At 47.5% G+C, this 22845-nt stretch overlaps 8 protein-coding genes across 8 annotated transcripts; 2 read left to right on the top strand and 6 right to left on the bottom strand.

Moving 5' to 3' along the window:
• Positions 1–70: 70 nt before the first annotated feature.
• EV420DRAFT_808776 (uncharacterized protein) lies at positions 71–766 on the bottom strand. The gene is made up of 2 exons (XM_060483547.1): positions 474–766; positions 71–416 (listed from the first exon to the last, which is right to left on the bottom strand). The coding sequence occupies exons 1-2, from the start codon at positions 606–608 to the stop codon at positions 96–98; spliced, it is 456 nt and encodes a 151-aa protein (XP_060336901.1). The 5' UTR covers positions 609–766; the 3' UTR covers positions 71–95.
• A 1729-nt stretch (positions 767–2495) lies between these two features.
• Positions 2496–3589, top strand: EV420DRAFT_1219245 (P-loop containing nucleoside triphosphate hydrolase protein; the record flags this gene model as incomplete). Its single annotated transcript, XM_060466437.1, has 2 exons — positions 2496–2684; positions 2738–3589. Coding segments are annotated over 2 exons (1041 nt in total), but the record flags the coding sequence as incomplete, so codon positions are not given.
• A 1437-nt stretch (positions 3590–5026) lies between these two features.
• Positions 5027–7939, bottom strand: EV420DRAFT_1474879 (uncharacterized protein; the record flags this gene model as incomplete). Its single annotated transcript, XM_060469248.1, has 6 exons — positions 5027–5617; positions 5668–5807; positions 5841–6115; positions 6167–6702; positions 6868–7194; positions 7253–7939. 6 exons carry the CDS (start codon positions 7937–7939, stop codon positions 5027–5029), a joined length of 2556 nt encoding a protein of 851 aa, XP_060336903.1.
• A 1606-nt stretch (positions 7940–9545) lies between these two features.
• Positions 9546–10600, bottom strand: EV420DRAFT_1509643 (glycopeptide). Its single transcript, XM_060471474.1, has 7 exons — positions 10412–10600; positions 10344–10359; positions 10209–10288; positions 10032–10148; positions 9915–9979; positions 9785–9867; positions 9546–9733 (listed from the first exon to the last, which is right to left on the bottom strand). Exons 1-7 carry the CDS (start codon positions 10504–10506, stop codon positions 9707–9709), a joined length of 483 nt encoding a protein of 160 aa, XP_060336904.1. The 5' UTR covers positions 10507–10600; the 3' UTR covers positions 9546–9706.
• A 1169-nt stretch (positions 10601–11769) lies between these two features.
• On the top strand, positions 11770–13739 carry EV420DRAFT_1743923 (kinase-like domain-containing protein; the record flags this gene model as incomplete). The annotated part of the gene is made up of 6 exons (XM_060480091.1): positions 11770–12059; positions 12116–12462; positions 12513–12749; positions 12805–12834; positions 12889–13245; positions 13306–13739. 6 exons carry the CDS (start codon positions 11770–11772, stop codon positions 13614–13616), a joined length of 1572 nt encoding a protein of 523 aa, XP_060336905.1. The 3' UTR covers positions 13617–13739.
• A 45-nt stretch (positions 13740–13784) lies between these two features.
• EV420DRAFT_1709831 (uncharacterized protein) lies at positions 13785–15397 on the bottom strand (the record flags this gene model as incomplete). Its single annotated transcript, XM_060479602.1, has 3 exons — positions 13785–14311; positions 14364–15202; positions 15260–15397. 3 exons carry the CDS (start codon positions 15395–15397, stop codon positions 14128–14130), a joined length of 1161 nt encoding a protein of 386 aa, XP_060336906.1. The 3' UTR covers positions 13785–14127.
• Positions 15398–16163: 766 nt separating this feature from the next.
• EV420DRAFT_1709835 (MFS general substrate transporter) lies at positions 16164–18960 on the bottom strand (the record flags this gene model as incomplete). Its single annotated transcript, XM_060479603.1, has 16 exons — positions 16164–16562; positions 16624–16813; positions 16867–17002; positions 17049–17069; positions 17122–17551; positions 17604–17682; positions 17732–17782; positions 17837–17909; positions 17959–17976; positions 18029–18210; positions 18263–18412; positions 18462–18488; positions 18544–18597; positions 18662–18671; positions 18727–18764; positions 18815–18960. The coding sequence occupies 16 exons, from the start codon at positions 18958–18960 to the stop codon at positions 16509–16511; spliced, it is 1659 nt and encodes a 552-aa protein (XP_060336907.1). The 3' UTR covers positions 16164–16508.
• A 637-nt stretch (positions 18961–19597) lies between these two features.
• Positions 19598–21296, bottom strand: EV420DRAFT_1636686 (uncharacterized protein; the record flags this gene model as incomplete). Its single annotated transcript, XM_060476620.1, has 14 exons — positions 19598–19769; positions 19823–19878; positions 19949–19988; positions 20056–20078; positions 20135–20141; positions 20222–20244; positions 20298–20342; positions 20397–20461; positions 20522–20552; positions 20613–20619; positions 20677–20735; positions 20782–21008; positions 21060–21088; positions 21145–21296. The coding sequence occupies 14 exons, from the start codon at positions 21294–21296 to the stop codon at positions 19598–19600; spliced, it is 936 nt and encodes a 311-aa protein (XP_060336908.1).
• Positions 21297–22845: the final 1549 nt, after the last annotated feature.

The following is a 22845-nucleotide window of genomic DNA, read 5'->3' on the forward strand; positions in this document are numbered from 1 at the left end:
CATCACTGTGAGACGCTCTTCCAGCAGCGACGGTGTCGCCGCTGAATGAACCATCTTGTTGAGATCGCAGCACGTCCCTACGGTCGGTATCCTCGCTAAAATACTGAGCAAGGCGAAGGCGAATCAGCAGCAACGTCCAATTTGTATTTCGGTTCTGGCCATGGATCCCCGATGTTGGTGTCGTTCTGAATACGACATTTTATTGTTGCCTGTGTTGGGTGGTAACAGTCCGACCAAGGAAGAGGATTGGAAGGTTTCATCGGTGGTCGCGAAAGTGGATGGCGGGTGCTTGGAAATATTGGCACCGATATGTCAGACGTTATAGAGCGTCCAGGATCACTGCTAGGAAGACCTTTGGAAACTAGAGTCGCTGTAACGGATACGTATTCGGCACCAGGCAAGGGAAAAGAGAAGAGCTAATGTACATTGATGTTAGGCACTGATGAACGCGCTCAAGCAGGCAATAAACGTACATTGATGACACAGGCAACATAAGTCTTGCTCTGCAATTTTCTGCAGGCCTTCGATACCTCAGGATCGTTCAACGACTTGAGGGAAGCCACAAGATCGAGTTTGAGAACGACGTATTCTCCGAAGTGAGGAAGCATGAGAATGGTAAAGAGGAAAGGTTAAGCATTGCAATGCATGTTCGCTGGTTTATATGGACACCCTCCTTTTGTTTGAACACTATTAGAGAGAACAAAGCCAAGTGGCAAAGGCATGCTGGCCCAGTTTGAAAGAAACGGCGGCATTTGCCGACCTTGAGGCAGCTTGAGGCACTGCGGCGCGTCAGCCTGGACTGAAATTCTTGGAGCCGTGTGTCGCTGTAATATCAATAAAGGAAACGGTGGATAGCTTGACTGACAAGGACGCGTCGGACGTTGTGAAGCCTTGGTATCCAGGCAAGGTCACTGGTGAGTAAAACTAGGAACGATGGTCGGCAAAAAGTGATTGCATGTGGATTCTCGACGCCAGCACGCTGCATAACTGATATCTTGTTTTCGAGTGCCTTGCGACCCTCCCTTTGGATGTCTGATTGACTGTTAGCCATGGCATCTCGTTTCCCCAGATAGGGGTCATTATAGCCTGGAGAGGCGACCTTTCAGATTTTCGTCCTTGAGTAACGTTGGGTTCAAAAAGATGAATATTTGCAGGTTGCGTCATTTGAATTTGAGAAGCTCGAGAAGGGCAACAAGAGAAAGACACCGGCATTTGCCGTCGGTATTCTTCCATTGCCTGAATCCAAAAACATTTGAGCCAGCGATTGCCCATCAAGAACAAACAAAACGGTGTGACCGCAGATCCCTAGGTTCGTTCCAAGCTAGGGTTGCGCGAAAAAGCCCAGGTTTTTCACGAAAATAGTTTTTCTAAGTAATTTACTAGTAATTTACCCGGTAATTTACCAGGAAGGGTATCTAGACTCAAGTCGGTAGGTTAGTTACCTTGCATGTGGTCATGATGAGAGCGACACGCGAGGCGCGTCTATGAAATTTGCTTCTCAGGCAAGACAAGTTGCAAAGTAAGGTGTAATATCAAATTATTGTTCTCCCGATTCGTCTTTTACTTTGTATGAAGACACAAGGGATAAGTCTGTAGTATGCTGGCAGAACAGTCGAAGGTGACCAAGCGTGCAGGAAAAGGAAAAGAGGTGGCCATGGAGGAAGTTGATGAAACGATGAGAATTATGAAGTAGAGTTCTAGCTGAGCGACTAATGTATCATTTGGTAGTGTAGTAGGCTTCGCTGCTGATGAAGCGAAGCCGGAAAAAAAAAATGCTGGTATTGCCACATGACTCGGTAAATTACCAGGTAAATTACGTGGAGAAAAACCCCCCCAATGAGTCCCTTGGTAACTTACTGGGGACCAATCGTCATCAAGGTTTTTCCTGTGATCCTATTCCAAGCCCCTTTCGCTTTGGCTCTGTTTATATTTGTTGTGGATATTTTCGGGCGAGCCATCGCGAAGGGGCTTGCCACAGAGTGACGTGATCGAAGGGGTTGTCGTCGAGCCTCCACCACCTTCCCTGACACTCCTTGTATCTCAGTCTGAGTGTGAAAGCTCTCCATCTTAGCTTGATGCATAATATCACACACTCTTTATATCCCAATTTCAAGTAATTATCAAGATAACATGCTCGGAAGCTTGGTCTAAACTGCTGGACAACCACTCTTTGTTCACAAGGCTCTTACTCCTTTCACCACATGGTAAGTCCCAAATTTCGGCCTGAAACACAATGCTTGGAGCTCAAAAAACATTTCTAGCTCCGATTTTCCTGGTTTCTTTGTTTGCTTGAAGCTCAGCGACGCGTCACATCGATGCCTCCTACCACCCCACCCCAGCCTCAGCGTCCCAATCCATCTTCCACCCTACCTAGGACCCCGGGGACACCTCGACGTCGCAAATACCCTCGAACAAATCGTTTACAGGGCATAAAGACAAAAATGCTGAAGAATCTCAACATGGATGCCATCAAATCGCATCTCAAGCAGAGGTTCAAGCTGTCGTATCATCCGGACGATTGGCAGGCCCATCTCATACACAGAATACTGCAGGGATATGACAGTATCTTCTGTGCAGGTACTGGCTATGGCAAGAGTTTGATTTTCGAAGGTTTGGCGGCTTTGAGAGGGAAAGGGAAGCTGGTGATGGTGATATCCCCACTTAAGGCTCTCGAGTGGGACCAGGTATGTTCTTGTGGTTGATAATGGGTATTCCTTTCATGGAGGATGTATCATAGATCAAACAAGCAACACAGAAAGGCCTAGATGCATTCGCCATCAATGAAGACACTTACAAGACCGCGAAACTCTGGGCATGGGTCCGGACAATGGCTCAGATGGTCTATCTCTCTCCTGAGATGGCACTGTCAGACAGTTTCATGAAGCTATGGAAGGATTCCAAGTTTCGGGCACATCTGACCACAATCGTGGTAGACGAGGCTCATTGCATAGACGAGTGGGGGGATGATGCATTCCATCCGATGTATCGAAAGCTGGGTGAGGCCTTGCATGGCTTCACTGGGTCAGATATCCCATTTGTTGCATGTACTGTGACATGTCAGACCACTATGTTCGACATGATATGGTCGTCGTTAGGTTACGGCCATCGTCCATTCTGGGGCATCGATGTTGGGACCGATCGCCACAACCTTCTTTATCTCACACGCCTTCAGCAATACCCTGACAATCCTGTTCTTGATATTCTCAATATATTACCGCCTGATCTTGGCCCCGACACTCATCGTGAAGACCTTCCTAAGACATTGCTGTACCTTGACTCCGAAGCAGGATGCTGTTCCTTGGTACAGTCCCTACATAAATGCCTACCCAAACACCTCCGCACCTGCGTGCATGCATTTTCATCTGACTTGTCAGAGGAGGCAAAACAGCAATGCTGGGATAAGTTTACTACTGAGGATTTCCGAATCATTGTGGTGACAGATGCTGCCGGGATGGGCTGTAGCATTGACAACATAAGATTTTGTGTCGTTTTTGGTTGTCCACATTCGTTTGCAGCTGTGGCTCAGCACTGGGGTCGTGCAGGACGGGATCGAGTCACTGAGGGTGTCTGCATCCTTCTAGTACCGCCATGGTCATTACGACTGGAGAATTCCATGTTGGCTCCCATTGTGCAGCAGCTTCAGGGGAAGAGGGTCAAGAACCCTGCTGAGTTAAAGGACAACATCATACGCAGAGCGAAGCTTGATCCATGTCTTGAAGCATTCATCAATATAAATTCCGAAGGTATCTTTTTGGCTTTATTTTGGTGCTGAGTCAACTAACATTCTCTTTAGAGTGCCTACATGAGTTTGTTCAGTGGTCATTCTGCCCCCAAACTCAACTGACTATCTGTGAAGATCTGGAGGGGACACTAATTCCCCAACGAGCAGGTGCTTGTACTGTGTCATCACCTTTTGAAATGACCTGGACAGTACTGGATCTTCCCGGAAGACATGCCCCGAAAACACGATGCTGTAGCCATTGCAATCCCAGCCTGGTGGTCCCGTTTGGACCCACCGAGCCAGATGATGCACGCCTTACTCATTTTGTGAAGGAATTTTTCTATCCTTTGGGGTCGGCAGCCTTAGCACCATGTCCTGACTCTCACGCTTCAAACACATCCCAATCAAGTGATATTGTTGCAGTGCGGGGGAAGAGAGATGTGCCACGGGAAGAACTTGATCATCTTCGCAAGAGCTTAGTGCGATGGCAGGAAGAGCGGCATCAGAAACGAGGCACTCTGATGCTTTCAAGCAAGATTGCATTGCCTCCAAAACAACTGGAGACATTGGTTGCTTCTGCTCATCGGTATTTTCAGTTCACCACAGTTACACCAGATCTGATCCTAAGTGTGGTACGATGGGACCTGGCCATGCCACTAGATGTTCAGGAGGTTGCTGATGTGATAGCAGCATGGCGAGTGGGAGCAATAATGGCGTTGACAATGCCCAAGGCTCAGCGGAGGACATGCAAAAAGATTTGTACTGAGCCAAGTCCTAAACTATCCCAGCCAGTATTTAGAACAAGCACCTCTACTGCAAGCCCACGTGAACCGCTCACTGGTAGTGAGTCTTAGGATGTTGTTGTGCTCAATGTTGTATTAATATCTTCCTCGCAGTTCAGGAGACCAATCCAGAAGATGTCTTCATGCCTCATGCGAGCTCAAGCTCCGTCATGGATCCATCTACCCCCCATCCCCATAATCAAAGTGTAATGCCACTGCCGACACCACAGTCATCCATTCCCTGGTGGCTGCCAAAGAAAAGGCCAGCACCACTGCATGCTTCTTCCGCAAACTATCAGGCTCTGGCGGGGTCAAGCATCCAATCCGAGACTCCTCTCTCACGGCAACCGAACCTCTCATTGCCAACCACATTTGCGACTCCACCCGGAAGCCCATTCCCTTCATTTAATCCATATGCGCATCTTACAGATCCAAGATATATGTCTCAATTTTGGCCGACTACTGCTACACCATCACGAGCACCACCACCTATAGCTTACATCCATAATTCCACCCTGCGACATCAGCTCAGACCCTCTGGGCCATTGTAGTACTCCCCACCACCACCTAACGAACCGAGTCCTATTACCTCATCACCATGCAGGTCGTTGAATGAGTCGTGGACCAGAGGATTGATGTTAGGATCATCGAATGAAGTAGTTCCTGTGATGAATGGGTCTGTATCATCCAAACTTTCGGCATCGTGACTATCCCCACCACTGATTGGGTAGCCTACGGTGGGGTCATATGTTGTCCTCTTTAGGAAGTCTGCAAATTTTCCATCGTTCCAAATTTCTGCTCCCACAACCTGAACATCCACAATCGCTGACTTCTCCTTATCCTTCCTGTTAGATCTTGTTGAGGTCCTGACTGTGGCAGGCACCAGATGCTGCTCCGGTTCATCAGTGTTATGTAGCTTCAGCCTCACCATCTCATCAACGAGTCTTTTTAGATCTTCCTTGAATGAGGACTCCTTGGACCGGCGTGCTCGATCGGAATCCCCAAAAAAGTTTGCGACTCGATGACTGACATCACGAAATGCTTCAACGCATGTGGAACCCTTCTCAATGATGTATTGAATGGTCATGCCACTTCCCTGTGCAATGAAGCCTCGCTGGTGTGAAAATGTAAGTCAGACACCTTGCACATGGAATCATCACTGACTTTGACCCAGTAGTTCAGTTGTTCCATGTATAGATCTGTTGCAATGAATCTTCCTGGTAGTCCCCACCGATTGTAGAACCAAGCACATTCCAGAGTGGCACGAAGAGCATCGTTGAGTTCATATTGCCATGTGAGAAGGACTTCAACACATTCTCATGCATAATTGTGCTGACGAGAGCCTTGATAAGCTAGACACCAAAACTTCATGACTCGAAGAACACGACCAGCATCAGCATAGGCCACAGCATCCTCAAATTCACAGAATAAGAGGCTGTCCCGGACGAAGTAGATACTATGGGCAAGCCAATCATCACCAGCAGTTTGCGCCTCTTCAGTGCTTTTTGGACTGACATACTGAAGGCTTATTTCATGAGCCGTATTCTTGATGTCTGCTGCTGTAGGTTGCCAACCGCTAAGTTCTGTCCAAGTTGAAAAGCCCACACAGATCCTAAGGTAGTGTGAGTTGACCAATGTACACAGAAGCGGCCATTATACTCACATTGTCATGTGTAGGAGTCTCGCTATCAATGAATGTCGAATGAGTGATTTTGCGGCTGCATAATTTGGCTTTTTAACATCCCATGAACGACCAAGAAGGGTTTTGTGAGCAGCCAAGGATGTCAGGTCTGTGGAAAAGCCAAAGTGCACCCGCATAATCATGTGTGTCGCCTGTAGTGCATAATGCCAGAGAGTACTGAGTTCTTGCCCATATGCCAGCCGCTCCATATCATTAACATCATCCATGCGATCCCTTCGAGCACCATGGAAATTGTTTGAGGTGAGCCAGTCTCCAAGCAACGTGCGAACCTTTGAGGCCCATTTCATTGCAGTCAAGGTCGACCGATCTTTAATAGCTGTCAAGACTCCGACAATCCCTTTTTTAGACCCCTCGTTCTTGTCGAAAACACCCAATGGATATGCCTTGGTCTTCTTTGGTTGTAATGGATGATCCTCTGGCATCATTTTACCAACATCGGTGAGTATCTCGGTGCGCTTGTCCCAATTTTCATTGCCAGGACAGTATCGTGTTATAAGCTGTGCAATGTGTGCCTCAAACGCTGAGAGCATATGATTTCCATCCTCCTGTGTAGGAAGTATGTCGTCTGCTTTTGCATGCTTGCGATTGCCTCATCGCTTGAGCTTTGCATCCAAGTCTTGGGCAGCCATCTTGTCAATCCCTTCTTCATCAATCTCAATCACAGCCGCATTCGTCGCATTGATCATAGAGTGGTGGTTCGTAACCCTTTGCTGGAACTTTCGAAGATATATGTTGATGTTATCAAAGATTACAGCATAAAGCTTGTCGCTGGTCATGACCTGGACCGCAAGGTTGATGGCATCCTCGGAAAGTCTCTTTTTCACCTGCTCAACTGTGTCCTCAGATACACATACACCGACATTGCTCAGCATAGTTAAAACGCGTGAGCTTGTTCCATTAATTTTGAAGAACAGTCCGAGCATGATGGGCAAAATATTTGTAGCACGATTGCAGATGAAGATCAGCATGGATATTGTCATGATAATGGCCTATTTATGTATTGTAAGTCAATGCTTAGTGCTCCTCGCACTATACTAGAAGACTTACAAATTCTGGTGACTGCAGAAAGCCTGGTGGTAATGCTGCAAACCTGGCTGATCCTCTCTCAGGATCCTCTTGCAGGTCATCCATTACATTCAAATCTTCCGTGCCTTGGAAGTCTTCTCCAGTTACAATCTCAGTCTCCTCGCCTGTTGTCCGGGGTAGATTCTGATGTCTATAACGGTTGGGAGATGCAGCAAAGGTGTGCAAAATGCCCCAGAGAAATGGAGCTGCCTCCTTATACTTTGCTGCTATGCTTTCCGGCTTGAGAAGCTCCCAAATCTTTTCCATGGTAAGATCACTGAGCTTGATTCGAAGATTGCCATCATTGATGAGTTTATTGCTCTCCTCCAGTACTATTTCCTTTGCACATCCCAGGATTACCATGTCATGAAGCCAGCGACGAGACTTGGGGTAGTTTTCATGCCATAGCCGGAAGATCATTGCAGGAGGAAACCGTGTATCATCTGTGGTACCCATGGATGAATATGCCATAAATTTCCCAACTCTTTGCTTGACAATTACGAGCTTGCTGGAGAAGATGAATTCAAGGAGATTGGCAAGACTGAGCATCAAGAATATCAAGAGCGAGAACACAAGGTGACACTTCTTTTCCGTTGAGAATTGTGAGGCAGGACCAAGTCTGTCCTGCCAGAAGTCATTGTCATATTGTAGGGAATCCGCACTGGCCATGGAGTGTCACTGAGTGGGTAGTGTACCTTGTCTCAGACATTTGCGACGTTCTTGACGAGCAGAGTGACATTGGTCACACAATGTGACATGGAACAAGAAAGGGCCATCTTATCCTTGACCGGTCATTTAAAAGTGCCAACCTTCATCTGGTATCATTTTTATTGGTAGAATGTGTTTAATGGATCCCAGATGTGCTCCCTTCAAGAGGATTATCCTTCAGGATCCTTCCATTTTTTTCTATCGCTTTATGAAGGTCAGCAGTCCAAACAGGCCTGTGACACGGAAAGCCAGGCATTTGCGGGTGCTGCATTGACTACGACTGCAGGAAAAATTGGTCTAGTGCATACTTCACACTATTATATACATATTGTATCTATATATCAAGGCCGGAAGGCGCGAGTTTGATTAACTAGGTGAGATTGAATGACCCTATGGTTTCTGATCACTTTGCGGCAAGCCCCTCATGCGAGGTTGCCGGCACGGCACGGAGCGGGCTTGCTCCGAACCTAGGGCAGAGGCACACTGAACCAGACCTTTGGTGTTATTTGTTCACCTTTCGGATGTAACAGGTGTCAACAGACACCGAACATTGTATTGAACCACTCCCAACGTATCTTTGGGCGCACACGACCGGTGTTTTTCGGGGCTATTCACACTCGGAGGTGCCAGAGGGTCCATTGCCCTGTGTGGGGTAGACAAAGCTTCGCCGGTCTACCCCAACTCTACCCCAATGAATGCTGTCTGGGGCAATTTCATATTATTCAGCGGTCGACTTCTCTGATCAGTCGTGCTATTTATTCGTCGTTTTGTGTTTTTACATGTATTCCCCTTTTTTTTCTCAAGTCTCGGACCATATGGATCAAGGATCTCTATTACTGTGATCTCAGTGGGGCTTAGGTGTGTCCTGTGGGCTTTTTTTCCCGGCTTATATTGTTTCATAAGTATTCTTCCACATTCAGGTGATGAACGGCTGGTTTTTTTTCCGTCTCTCACCAGACGTCGCTGTCAATGTGTTTTTCTATTCGTCTGATAGAAAGGAATCATACTCCAACTACGGGTGACGCTTGCTTTCTCGGGAGAAATCGGAGTTCCGTCTTCCACAATACCGAAGTTCATCATAAACGACATCGTTTTTGCTCTGGGAATTACACACGAAGCATCCACTCGCCCTTCCGCCGTGCCCTTTTCGGTCATCTTGTAATCCCTAGAGGAACTCCGTTTTGTATTTTTCAGTCCGAGCGCTCTTCACCATTGCGGGGATTTACGCCCCACCTGTCTTCCGCCTATTTTAGTTCGAGTCTGTTTCACGCGCTAAGGATATGTGGAGGCTTGGCGCTAAACTGTCTGCTCCGGTTAACTCGCTATACAGCCATCTCCGCGTTGTCTGGCGTTCCCAAGCTCGCTGCGCGTAAAAACGCTCAGGCAGCGAATCATCAACGTGATTGAATCGGAACATATCGTGTTCTCTCGCTCGTCTCCCATTGACCCGTCTATAAGGCGGCGTCGCGACTCTATTGGCATCTCAGGGGAATTTGGGATTGGTTTCCATCCTTCATCAGCTCTTTTTTGCAGCTCAGAGTATCTTAGCGGTCTAGACCGTCAATTTATCACTTAATGACAGTGTCGATCAATCAATGTTTGAACAATCAACCAAATTTTTCTAAAGAGTAAAGCTATGGTATCGGTTAAGATACCTTGGGGAATCGCTATTAATTCGCATCACCACTAAATAGACGATAACTATTGGGGAGGTACTGAATTTTATATTCAGCAGAAAGTAATCGTCAATCCGACCTGAAAAAGGATCAGGATTAACAAAATGATCGGTTAATTAGGCCCGCTCACATTATTCGCTTCGCACTGGACTTGGGCACCGTAGTCAGTAGTGACGTGGAAGGCGTCCGTGGGGGGACAGTTAGCATTGGAGCCTGCAAGCATGTTTAGATCTCCTCAGACGACAAATTAATAAACATACAAGATTTTCCCTGGCCGTCACATCCATTGAAGTACGAAAACGACGCCGGGACATTGAACGTATGCCTATATGGAATAGATCAATCGTCGCGATCGGACATGATCAGTAGCTGCTCACGGAGGGATGAGCGAAATGTCTACGCTGGAACCAGCTCCCGGCGAGGTAGGATTCTTCAAGGTCAACTCTACGAGAGTACATCCTGAACCCTGGAAACCGCAACCCGTGTCGAGCCAGCTAAAACATTTTGATGTGAATAACGTATTGCGCGAGCGGGAACGCGAAGGGGCCACTCACGCAACAGCAGCCACAAAGGGCCCACCTGCGGTGTAGTCACTACCGGTCGACAAGGTATTGAAGTTTTGGCTGAGTGTGGGCTATAATAGAAGGATCGGCCATGGTCCGTAGTAGCGCAAGAAGACAATAACATACAGTCCCACGACCGCACCTAGAAGATCGGTCAGCATTCAGAGTTGTCTGTCACTTGGCGTCATACTGACCTGTTAACAAATCTAACAGTATGCGACTCCGCACGGGCAAGAGTAACACAAGAGACAAAGACGACAGCAGCGAGGGAAATGATCTTGGAGAACATATCTGCAAGGAAAGATCGGACAGAGTACGATGGAGCTTTTGCTGAAGAGGCGCGTCCTTTTATACCACAGCGAATGAATGAGCACCGCAAGGACCTATTATCACATTGATTAGTGTGAAACGCCGTGAGCATCGAGCATGCGACGGAAGGCAAATTGAACAGTCATGCCCCTGTAAAAATGAGATGGTAGCTCACGGGATTCGAATAAGAAGTTTGGTATGAAACAGCAGCGGCGCTTTTTGATACACCGGTGCAAGTGCGAGCGGCTAGCATCCCGTACTCTGATGGCGGCTCGAGGAATGAATTAATTCTCGAGTACACTTATTCACTCTCTAGATCGCGACGCGTTGCGACAACTTTCAAACGTTGCAAAGTCATCTAGAGAGGTCTGGTCAAAGATACATCACTCTCGACGAGCATGCGTACTTGCCGGAGATCAACAGGAATCGAACAAGACACTAGCGCGAAACGCATTGTGTTGGACAGTAGCGGCGTCCTTTGGCACCCCGGTGGAGCGTGCGTGCTTCTCGAATACATTGACTCAGTTCTCGGATCCTAACAACTTCCTTGAAGCCGCATATATACTAACGCTGCAGATTCATCTAGAAATCCAGTAGTCAAAAAAGCCGTCCAGCTCGGCGAGTACGATAAATATACCTACCGGCAGCTCAACGGGAATCGAAGAAGAGGCTTAGTGGGAAAAAGCACTATAAACAACGTATTATCTTACCCCGGTGGAGCTCGTTCGTTCCACGGGAGTATGCTGTGCTCCCGTATCTTGATGCGCATCATGTACTGCTTCTCGGATATTTAGTTCTCAGGTAGTGGCGGCCCTTTGCAAAACGCGGCCCGTTATTTAAATAATCTAGAGAGGTCTGGTTAAAAACATTTCACTCGATGAGCATATGTACTTTACCTCATGTGGCGGGCTGACGCCGCCACGAGTCAGCCACGGCGGTTCCTGTGCAGAGGTGCCGAGTGAAGGGATAGACGAGAGAAATTAGGCGAATCATTATTAATTTGAGAGGCAAATACGTTCAGGTGCATATGTTCTGTATTTTGTTTCTGGGTGAACAAAATGTTAGATCCAAGTTCGTTGCGGTAAATGCCGAAGTTCCTTGTGGTTCTTTATTGGGACTTAGTGTCGGTACCAATACCAATACCGATACACAACGTCGTCAATAACATTTTTCTCGCTGCATGCTCCATTGCTCACGCCAACTTTGCTGGCGACTTTCGTCTCAGCGATGGTATACACGGCAAATGTCGCGAGTCGTCCGTCTCAGAGGCAACGAAGGCCAGGGGATTCGTATTATAACTGAAGGCGCCGACCGCAAAGTTACCCCTCGACCAGCCCACGGCGAAGAGCTCCTCAGTGTACCCATTCCTTATGGACCCGACTTCCTTAATGTACGCATCGGCCAGGTGATTCCACGAGAAGATGAGACGACGTTTCGAGTGGACCATAACGACTACTTGAGTGTCAAGATACTCCACAAGTTGGGCATTGGGCACCACGCCAGTGTTTGGCTTGGGCGTTCGGACCAGTGGAAGTGCGTATACTTGTTATCCCAAGCGTATCTGCGCTGCTCACTGTTTCAGGAATAAGGAACGAGAACGGGAGTCAGTATTTCGCTGTCAAGGTCTTTTCAATACAGGGCTCCCTTGATGTCGGGCAGCACGAACTGAGAAGGCACGAGATAATGAAGAGGAAAACGGGCAGTCATCCAGGATCGCGACACATTGCCCTCAATTGCTGGAGCGTGGTGTTGGCGGAACCGTTCAGTCGCCTCGTCTCTGTCATGGACCTTTGTGGGGCGTGCCTCACTCAGTTGCATCTCCTAGGCGACCAGGGAACAAAACAACGATGGCCCGTAAATGTATGGCAGAAACTTTTTCGTGACATGCTGCTCGCTCTCGATTTTCTTCACTCCGGGTGCGGCCTTGTCCATGGAGGTACGCTGTACGCGTTTTATCTCGGAAAAGTCGCGTTAAGTCTCGTGTAGATATCAAGGGGGACGACATATTGGCAGACAATGCATTGGATGACGACCAGTTAAAGGAATTGTTGGACAAGGAACCGATTGAGTTCGGCGAATCGACAACGTTTCGTGACAACTTGTACAACCGCGATTTCAAGGATACCTCCAGCGTGTACCACAAGGTTCAGCAACCCATGCAAATGCCTTTAATGACGCAATTGGATCCTTCTATGAGCTTCAAATTATGTGATTTCGGGGCTTGTGAGTGTCGGGTGTCCTCCTCTTTCTCTCTCTATGCATCTCACCGCCTCCTCAGGCCACCCCATCTATAAGGATAGTCCTACATGTAAGCAAATTCGATCTTTCTTGATTCATACATACACACTCGCTTTGCTTGCAGCCGTTCCCACCACATCCCTGCGTCGTCGAGCCCCAGAACTCGTTCTAGGTCTTCCTTGGGACGAGAAAATCGATATTTGGACACTGGGAATTATAGCAAGTCCTATAACTTTTATATTCATACAAGATCACTCACATGCGGTTCAGATGCTTGAGACCCTAACGTATAGGCCCGTATTCCGCGGACCGTTCGATAGATTCCAATCGTTTACAAACAAAAAGACCATGGAAGAGGCAGAAAAGTATAATGTCCAGGACCATCTCTTTGCCATGACGCTTTTCAGCGGAGAGGACAAACAGTTTCCCCGGTGGATGATTGAGGCGTCACCCAAGGGTAAGGAGTATTTCAGTGCTGACGGTACGTTACTTCGCAGCATCTTCCTCTCGTAGGTGGCACTGATATGCTATGCGTTCCTAGGGAAGCTGAAATCCGGATCCTGGAAATCTGTGCTCCCGGAGGAGCTTGTACAGACCGTCCAACACATGACGAAAAATGTGATAGCGACAGAGATCGTCGGCCACGAAATTCTGTCTACTCAGGCCCTCATGGTCGGCGTGGATAAAGACTTGGTGGGGATCATCGAACAGTGCTTTACGTTGGATCCTAAGGAGAGCCCGAGTGCAAAGGAGTTGTTACAGCATGACTTCTTCAAGCGTTCTGTTAATGATGATGGTGACGGTGACGGTTTTATCCATCACCTTGTATCCAGGGCAGAAGGCTCTGAGTGAATTCGATGTGGTTGTTTCTCTAATCCTCCATACCTTGAACCCGTACTTTGAACAAGACGCCCTTCATCCTATGTTACAACCTGTCCGTAAACAGAAGTGAATTAACAAGCATGGATTTTGAAGCAAATGTGATGTCTAAAAGAACTGTGTTTCGCAGACTGACCATTCCTGCGGGTTGGACAACGGTGGCAGAAAGGAGAGGTACCATAAATATACAGGTCTGAAGACCTAAGTTATCAGTACGAAGCGTACCAGTTGAGAGTTTTATCGGAGTAAGTGCACATCCGCACAAGGCAGAACAGTATTTTTTATGATCGGCTTGTTTATTTAATAACGAGGCCCGAGCGACGAGTCCGAACTAACTTTCAAAATTCAGGATCCGAGTGTCGAGTCTGAACCCTCGACCGATTCCACGATATTTTTAATCATCAACAACATTAAACATTCTTATGCACTTGTCAGTGGTCACTGAGTCTTGATTTTGAGGTTGCTAAAAAGTAAAAACAATGAGCTAATATTTGAAGTACGCGCCTGTTGTAGCAGGAGAAACAGAGGTCTCTACCGTCTCTTCAGGTGGAGACTTGTGTTGAAGCATTCTTTCTTGAAGTTGATTTAGTTGCTCATTCTTTTGGCACGCACGTTCAATAGCAGCTTGAGTTTTCACTTTGACGCGCTCATGATATTGCTCCTCAATTCTAGTTCAAGCAGACGATAAGCGCATGCATGATCGTGAATGGAGTCACAAACCTTTTGAGGGGGGCCAATTCACGAAAAAAGTCCCAAGGATTGTTGATCTCCTGTACTGACTTCAAGTCTTTTGACACGACTATCACCGGCATCGTATCCTCGAGTGGAGGACCGAATAGCCTGGCAATGACTGCATATGGGTCGAAGGATGGTGACATTGAGGAGCTGTCGTCATCGCAGGAACTTCCCCGCAAGCATGGAACACAAGGCAAAATTTTGCGAAATAGTCTACGGAAGAATGACTTGAAAGAAAAACGTCGCTTGTGACCAGGCTCCTGCGGTTCGGAAACCTCGCTCGCCATGCTGGGTGAATCGGAACACTGGCTTTGCACGTCAAAGGTTGGCGTATCGTCTTCGTCTTCAGGGTCCTTAAGCGAAGGTTCGTAGTCGCTGTGGGCGTCCGGTTCAGACTCGGGAAGAGGTGAGATAACTGAAGATGCTTCATGTTCTTCTGACTGGCTGCTGGTGGATGGTTGCTCTCGAGCTTTCCTCAAGACCTCCCTCCGCTCAGCATCCTCGTAGAAGTATGTCCCACCAAGGAGGTTCTGTGCGTGACCGTCGATGCAGTATTTAGGAGTGGGCCACGGTTGCCCAAGGGTGATGTTGTTTTTGACTCGGCACGTCATCATGGACTGTGTGGGATGGTAGCAGTCAGACCAAGGCAGAGGGACAGAAGGCTCCAGCGGGGGTCGAGACAGCGGGTTAGACGTGTTTGGTAGAATGGCTACCGACATATCAGGCGTTATAAAGGAATCTGGCAAAGCTTCTGGAAGACCCTTTGACACCAGCGTCAGAGCCACAGACACATATTCAGCACCGGGAACGGGGAAGGAGAGGAGCTAAGGAGTGAATAAAAATTTAGTAAACACGAAAATATCGCAGCTGTGGAGACATACATTGATGACCGAGGCAACATATGTTTTGCCAGTGCCCAAAGCTTTGCATGCTTCGTTTACCTCGTCGTCATTCAGTGATTTCAGGGAGGCCACCGGATCCAGTGTGAAGGTAAAGTATTCTCCGAACTGAGGAAGCATGATGATGGCATGAGAAAGAAAGATCAAGTATTGAAGCCCACATTTGACCGCTTATATGGGTGCCCTTCCTTTGTTCTCAAGTAGTTGAGAGCGAACAAAGCAAGAGACAAAGGCTCAGCGGTAGCCCAGGAACACCCGAAGTCCTCTCCTGGGGATTGGGAAGACAAAGCTGGCGAATTTCATGACGAGGCACACTCCAAGTTTGCAAGTTCTGCAAGATTGCGTACCCCTTGCCAGGTAAAGGTGCTTGATGTCAAGTTCTCAAGCTTACGAACTTAAAAATGCCAAGGAAACGCCACTCGACCTGCCCTTAAGTTGGCACGTGGTCGTGCAGCCTCCCTTCACTACCAATTTATTGGTATTCTCAAACGACTTGCGGTCTCTCCCGGCCGAAGAGATTGGTGATCCATTGATGTTTTATGATAAACTTGAAGCATTAAAAAGGTACCTATGATTGCTTCGTCGTCGGTATGCATTGACCGATTTCTGAGAACTTGAAGGATTGAGAAAGATCATGAACGAACCAAAAGGGCTATAGAACGAATACGGGAATTAGATGATGCTCTTTACGATTAAGTCACGTCAAAGGCTCGAACTCCAAGTTCTGTACCTGAAGCTGGATCTACTGCAGCGGGTATGTACACGTGGTCTTAATCGTTCTTGAGCTCACGAAACTGCAGGTGCAATGAAAGGGACGTAGAATGTCCCGTCGGAAGTCTTTTTGGCCTAAGGAGGAAAGGACTTAGGTCTTTCAAAGCTAGACTGTCTCGCTCTCATTTGGCAAATGCTCCCGATGGTGATGTACCATCAAGCCTACAATGAACTCAGAGGACCGTGAGGAGAGAAAATGTTGATCGGGCTATTATTGGCGAGCCCACCTTGCTGCTGGTCCCTATACCATAGCTTCCAAGCTCGTTTTATTCCGGCCTTTGTTTTATTGCCTTGCCCCTCGAACGATGAAAGGCATGCAGGATTTTCACAATTCCAGAAGCGAACTAGCTCTTTACATCCGCCTACTGTCTGTAAATTATTCTTTTCATTCCGCTAACCTCCGTCACAAGCCATAAATTCAGAGTCATCTGACACATAAACAGTGCTGGAATGTTAACCGTCAGAGAACATATCTAAAATCTCGATTCTGCTTGTCTGTCAAATCCAAAAACTCCTGTAGGGCTGTCAGAAAGCCCACGACATGTACACACTGCACAGAAAAGAATCAGACAGACCTTATCGACGTGAGCCTTCTCCATAACACCATCCTCTTTCAACTGCTCGATGTACACGTCGTCATAGACAGTGTCAACGGGCTCAGCATCCCTGCGTCGATTTTCAGCCGATAGCAGATACCGAATTGCAAGCAGGGTCATAATCCGAAAAACGACGCAAACTCCGATGATTATCCAAGGTACGCGATTGCTGGTTCGACGCGTTCATTAGCACAAAGAACAAAAGCTTGGAGGAACCCGCACCGAGGCTTGTACTTCTCTCTCCACATTAGAGGACCTACCGCGTTACCGATGCAATATGCGGACAGCATAATCGTATTGACAGTTATTCTCTTCGTATGTCCGGCCGTAGTGCTCGACAACCAAGAAAGGGAAAGAACTGCAATGGTGTCAAGACTGGCGGCGAGTAGAGAATCTAGGCATACCGAAAGCGGTGACCCCGAGGCCTACACCGATGATAAGCGGTACAATAAAGCCGAAAAGGCGGAAGTATCTCACCAGCGAAGAACAATGTCACTAATAAACCAACCTTGTCGTCCCAGCTCAGAAAGAGCATCAAGAAGACGGCAACAAGATTGGGAATCAGGTACGCCACACCAACCCACGCTTGGCTGTTTGGTACCCGTGCTGCTATGGTCGTGCCACTCCAAACCGCCAGGACTGCTACAACACCGGGAACGCAACCCAGGAGAGTGGTGTTGAGATTGGAGAAACCGAACGACAAGATAATTAATTGTCGCTGATTAGCGAGTGAATTCGGGATGTTGGCTAACACGGAGAAGAGAGCGAACAGCCATGTTTTGATGTCAGTTAGGGCTTCTACCATCCTGGGGTTCGGCGCTTGAGTAGAAGTAGGACAAGGGTAAAAAACCAGGATTCCGTACTGTTCTTTTTTAAAGTGTTTGTTCTCGACACCTGTTTGATTTTCCTATTGTGAAGAGGGTTATTATAACCGTGTGAGGGCAGCAATATCGAATGACCTTTAATCGCTGAACCGCAGAGGAGCGTTCTTCCGGGGTGAGGAACCAAGCGTTCGTAGGGGAATCTGGAAACAGGAACCTGGATCAACATCAGCTACCCTGTAAAGCGCAAAGAAAAAGCAGAGTACCAGAAAGCGATCGCAGTTACCATGGTCAGCATGCCCAAAATTATCATAAGCCTAGGGAGCAATTATTGGATCATAAAAAGAGATCAATACGAAAAGGCTTCGCACCATTGCCAGGCTGTCAATGTATTGGTTTTCATATGCAAGGTACCGAAGCTAATGAATCCGGAGATTACTTGTGCTAACACCGATTGGTTAACTTAAGTGTGTAGGAAAGAACGAATACTTACCAGTGCCGTCCATCAAGACTACCCAAGGAGTCAGCGGCAAATGTGCGAGATGATCAATTTATACCCTTACACCAGTACCCGACTCTCAAAGTCTGCTCCGTTCGTGTGTAGAACATGGACGTGACAATCATGAATCCTGTGGTGATACAACCCTCGGACATACCCAGGATCATTCGGACGACAAAGAGACCGGCGAAATTCTTGCACGCTGCATGCGTACATAATGCTATGGCCCAGACCAAAATATTGAAACTACGTGGAATGATTTAAAGTTCAAGGACAACTAATTCGGAGAACAACATACCTCAGCCATTTCCCAACAGGGAGGCGTTGCAGACACAGATTCTGCGGGAACTCGAAGACGAGATAGCCGAGATAAAAGATGGTACTAAGCCTGAGGCTCTCACTAAGCGGAAGAAACGAATCATAGAATTGAATGCCAAACCAGTTATATCTTCGTGAAAGAGTTGAGTAAGAAAGCACTGAAGGTATGCAAGACTCACTGGTCAGCGTTTAGATGTGTATCTTCACTATACGCGAGGTCAGATATATTTAGAATGTAACCGATACAGATAGCGGGCTTACAGGAGACCTAGGACGGCGGCGTTCCCCAGCGTGGCTTTATCCATGTACTGGATTCTAGGCAACGAGAGACGGTGGTGAATATGACCGCCACTCTGCTATAGCCATTACTACCACTCACGCATACAGCACTAGTTAGGATATCGCCATTATAGTCATTGCCTGACCAGTAACGATGAGACTCACAACACATTAGTGGAACGATATGACGGTCGATTTTCCTCCTGTTGTTCTAATGTTAGACACCGCTGGAGAGTGAGTGGACATGATATACCTGATTCTTGTCGCCTCCGAACGGCTCAATTGCCCAGTTTTACCTACCACGAGAGCCGCACCAGTATCTACTTGATTGACAGAGAGCTCCATGAGACGAGGATTACTCTTCGCTTCTGTCGAGAGTTTTACATCGCTTGCCGACATCATCGGGGAAGGTGGTAAGGGATAAGAACGTACGGCAGAACAGCAGTCATCATATATATAGTGTTAATAATGCGCCCGATAGTACCGAGAAGGGATCCAATCGGCAGTCTCCCATCTCAAAGGTAGCGAGAGTTGAGTATCGTTGATCTAAGAAGATCAAGAAGACGGCCCACGACTTGTGAGTTGCAGTCTCGCCCCGGTAGTAACTCGGTAGCCTAAGATTGGATGAAGGTCAACAGCAGATTATTCCGTACCGTTTAATGATGAGATGAGATAGTTGAATCGGCCAATACCCGGATTCGTTTGAATTGTGATCCACTGCCACCCTGAAGGATTTGCTGAAGCTGCGATGGAGACCAAGAACCATTCCATGTCCGCATGGTCCAAAATTCCGATCCAAGACAGGTGACTCCCGCAGCTTGCTAGATTCGTCTCCGACCATCGAACGTTCCACTTACAGTAAAACCCGTGCAACCCAAGAAGCTGACTTATAGGTGATTATTTCAATAAAACAAAGAGACCAAGTAGGATGCATAGCTCAATATACTGACGACATATGAGATTAGTCCACCGTTTCCCCAGTCAAGCATCACTATAACCCTTTAGTCTATGACACCATCGGTTCCAGCGAAGTCCGTTACAGCGGTATTTTCGCACCTATCGAATCGGATGCAACAGGTAGTTTTGCCGCCCCCGCGGGCGGAGAAACATGCTTAGGCATTTTTGCTGAGCTCTTCGTCTCTTTGACGTGCACGGTCAATCCAGCTTGTGTTTTTGCTTTCACTCGCGCTTTATAGTCTTCCTCGATCCTACGAATCAGAATGGTCAATGAAACTCTCGTAACATAACACGACACTCATACCTCTTCAAAGCCTCTAGCTCTCGAAAGAAATTCCATGGATCAGTGATCTGTTCGGGCTTTATCGCCTCAAGTCATCTAGCACAACGATAACGGGCATGGTGTCTAGAGGACGTAAGATCAACCTACCACCCGCACACTCTCGTTCCCGAGGTGGTCGTCAAGAACACTACCTTGATACAACTAAACCAAGGTCGTCAGCTTCGAGAACGGCAAGCGTACCCCAATATACGTACCTGAAACTGAAGTCAAGGTTCTGCTACCCCAGATCATGGTTAGCACGGACTGTGCCAACCAGCAGAAATGAAAACTTACCATAGATCTACGGGATGGAGTGAAACGGGAGGGGAAACCGACAACAGCCTTCCTCCTTCACTAGGTGGCCTTTACTTGGGTACGTACATCTCGCTGCTCCGAGATAATAGCTATCTGTCGAGACCATGTTAGAAACATGGAGAAATGGAATGAACCAGCTCACCATTGCGGTCGATGGCGAACCCTCGTGAATGAACGCTACGTCCCGCTACACCAAACAGCGCGTCAGTTAGTGAACCACGATGAAACGAGGGCGACGTACCGTAAAGCATGAATCAAGTTTCCGAAGGGTACTGTCGTCGGTATCCTTTCCGGTGTTTGCGGATCCTATATAGAGTGAAGGGCAGTATCAGTGAGGAAAAAGAGAATACGGCGTAGCCTGCGTACCTAGTGTATTGCCACTGCAATAAAATGGTCGCTGGAGGGCTGAAGAAAGCGCAGTTTAGTACAAAACAGCAGGAGAATGGGATAGCTTTACCACAGACCTAGCCATCCAGGAAAGGTATCAACAAAGAAATTAGAGATTAACTACAAAACTTTACCTTGGATCAATTAAAGAACAACCAGTTTGCTTCATGTTCGGCCCTGACTTTGAGCTTGTCTGCACATCGTCAGAACAAATCCAGACCACGAGGAAACGAACTCACCGTGTCATCGTAAATCAACGAACAAAGTTTAACAAAAGGCGTACCATCGTATCGACTGTAGAGAGAGGGGTGTACAACAGCGAGGATCCCATCGAAGACGTGCTTGAAGAGAGGCGAGGCAGTAGAAAAGGGGGAGGACGGGGAGGACGGGGAGGAAAGGGATGAGTGGGATGATGAGAAAAGAGGATAAACATACCTTTGAAAGAAAGTGTGTATTGTTTCGGCAGCTGAGGCGGGCGTTTAGTATTATAATCAAAACCGTAGGTGACGACACGTACCTAGTAAGCGGGAGATACACAGTCTAAGCCTGTAAACGACGTGAGTCAACAAAACGGGATGAGAAATCGAAGACGAGATGCTTACCGTGACTTTACGAGCACCTTTTCCGTCTGCGAATGCCCTTGGTGAAAGCCTCTATTCGGCCTCTCACGAACGCTCACATCGGCGATGCCATCTACCATGCAGTATTGAGGCGATACCTGGTAGCATGCGCTATTTTCACAATCGTGCTCCATGCTTGCAAGTAGTAAATCCTAGCACGGCGGCAAAACAGCTACCATCTTAGCGAGATCAAAGAAAACAGAACGAAACGCACCTCGAGTAAATCCCTATTTCCGTCATGACTTAATCCTGCGAGACGTCTCATCTAAACGAATAGAGGGCCGCCTGACTTACCTTGCGTATATTGAGGCTGGACAGACTTGCTAAAGGACGGCGGGGATGCGCAATATTAGACCTGGAAGAAATTCGTTGAGTAACTACTAACGGCGGAAAAACCGTGCTTACCTTTAGTACATGGATACTTCGATTATTAAAAAAGTGTTTTGTTAACTACAAATAAAATCATATTTTACACCTTTCTTCCCGCCAAAGCCATAAGCGAAAGTGCCTCGTTCGAGCTGCTATATGTCTGGTGACGAGACACTGACGATTTGGCTGAAGATCCAGAAACCTTAAGTGAACCTAAATAGGGGAATTCACACTGATCCGGCTGTGAACTGGTCGAGGAAGTGAGCACAAAAGTGAACTTAAAGAACACGAGGAACATGGGAGATACAAGAGGGAAAGTACAAGCTCACCATCGTTGCCAGTGAGCTCGACGTCGTGGTCGTCGTCAAGGGATAAAGTCAGAAGATGAACTCACGGCCAAGTCCGAAAATGCAATGACGGCGATCACGGGATCTTAGCCATCGACAGCGTCGGGGACGCGTTTAACGAAGGGATAGCCTCTCCAAAGAGACGCTCGATGACAATATGGAGGTGATGGAGGCTGTATAAGAGCCCGAGAGCTAAGAGAGGTGGGAGGAGAGGGAGGAATGGGAATGAAGGGAATGAAGAAATGTCGATGGTATGCTCTCGTTTAAATACCCACTTGCGATGGGTCTCGACCCCACGGAAATATGAAACATGATGTGAATATTCCGAAGCGAACACGGTTCGATCGTCCCTAAAATTTCCAGTACTCTGAAATTCGGAAATTTGGTGAAATATTCAGAAGAGCTGGGATGAGATCCCCGTTGAATAGCAGGCTTACTTCTGCCGATATTGCGTGCGAAAATCAACCCTGACATAGACAAAATGTGGGGGTCCCTCCCTCACACCAGCTAGTCCTATTATCTTGCATTTTATTGCTGAAAACCGGCGAGGTTTGTTTAGGGAGGAGGAGGGCAAGGAGGACTTGCCAGAGTTCCAGGATTCAAATGGTTGCGATGAGGTGCACGAATATCGGAGGTATTACTGATATGGCCCTGACTACGCCGCCTGCGTAAACATAAAGCAGATGAAATGTAGAATTTTGTTAAACTTACTAGACAGCCGAAACTTTCTTACATTGATTCGTCCGGCATAGCGACCATCTCAACGGTTACGGAAGAGATATTTTGATGCAGAATAGTAGATATACATTCTATGGGCTTCCCTGAGCTACAGATGAATGGGATATCGAATGGGAGAACTCACGACCTCGCTTCTATTAAAAGTCGGAGGAATAAAACTACCGCCATGGACCCCGTCCTGGGAAGCTTGAACGGAATTCGAGTAAGCATCATCTTCCTGTGAAATGTT

The sequence above is a fragment of the Desarmillaria tabescens genome (assembly GCF_030435595.1).
Source record: "Desarmillaria tabescens strain CCBAS 213 chromosome Unknown EV420scaffold_4, whole genome shotgun sequence".
NCBI classification, from domain to species: Eukaryota; Fungi; Basidiomycota; class Agaricomycetes; order Agaricales; family Physalacriaceae; genus Desarmillaria; species Desarmillaria tabescens.

What these genes read in the sequence shown, in the direction of transcription:
- EV420DRAFT_808776 (XM_060483547.1), bottom strand. Translation starts at nt 608, where the DNA reads ATGCTTCCTCACTTCGGAGAATACGTCGTTCTCAAACTCGATCTTGTG. An exon ending in ATGTTGCCTGTGTCATCAAT is followed by an intron (nt 417 to 473) that starts GTACGTTTATTG and finishes AATGTACATTAG; the next exon opens with CTCTTCTCTTTTCCCTTGCC.
- EV420DRAFT_1509643 (XM_060471474.1), bottom strand. Translation starts at nt 10,506, where the DNA reads ATGTTCTCCAAGATCATTTCCCTCGCTGCTGTCGTCTTTGTCTCTTGT. An exon ending in CCCTTTGTGGCTGCTGTTGC is followed by an intron (nt 10,149 to 10,208) that starts GTGAGTGGCCCC and finishes AAAATGTTTTAG; the next exon opens with CTGGCTCGACACGGGTTGCG. An exon ending in TCCAGTGCGAAGCGAATAAT is followed by an intron (nt 9,734 to 9,784) that starts GTGAGCGGGCCT and finishes ATCCTTTTTCAG; the next exon opens with GTCGGATTGACGATTACTTT.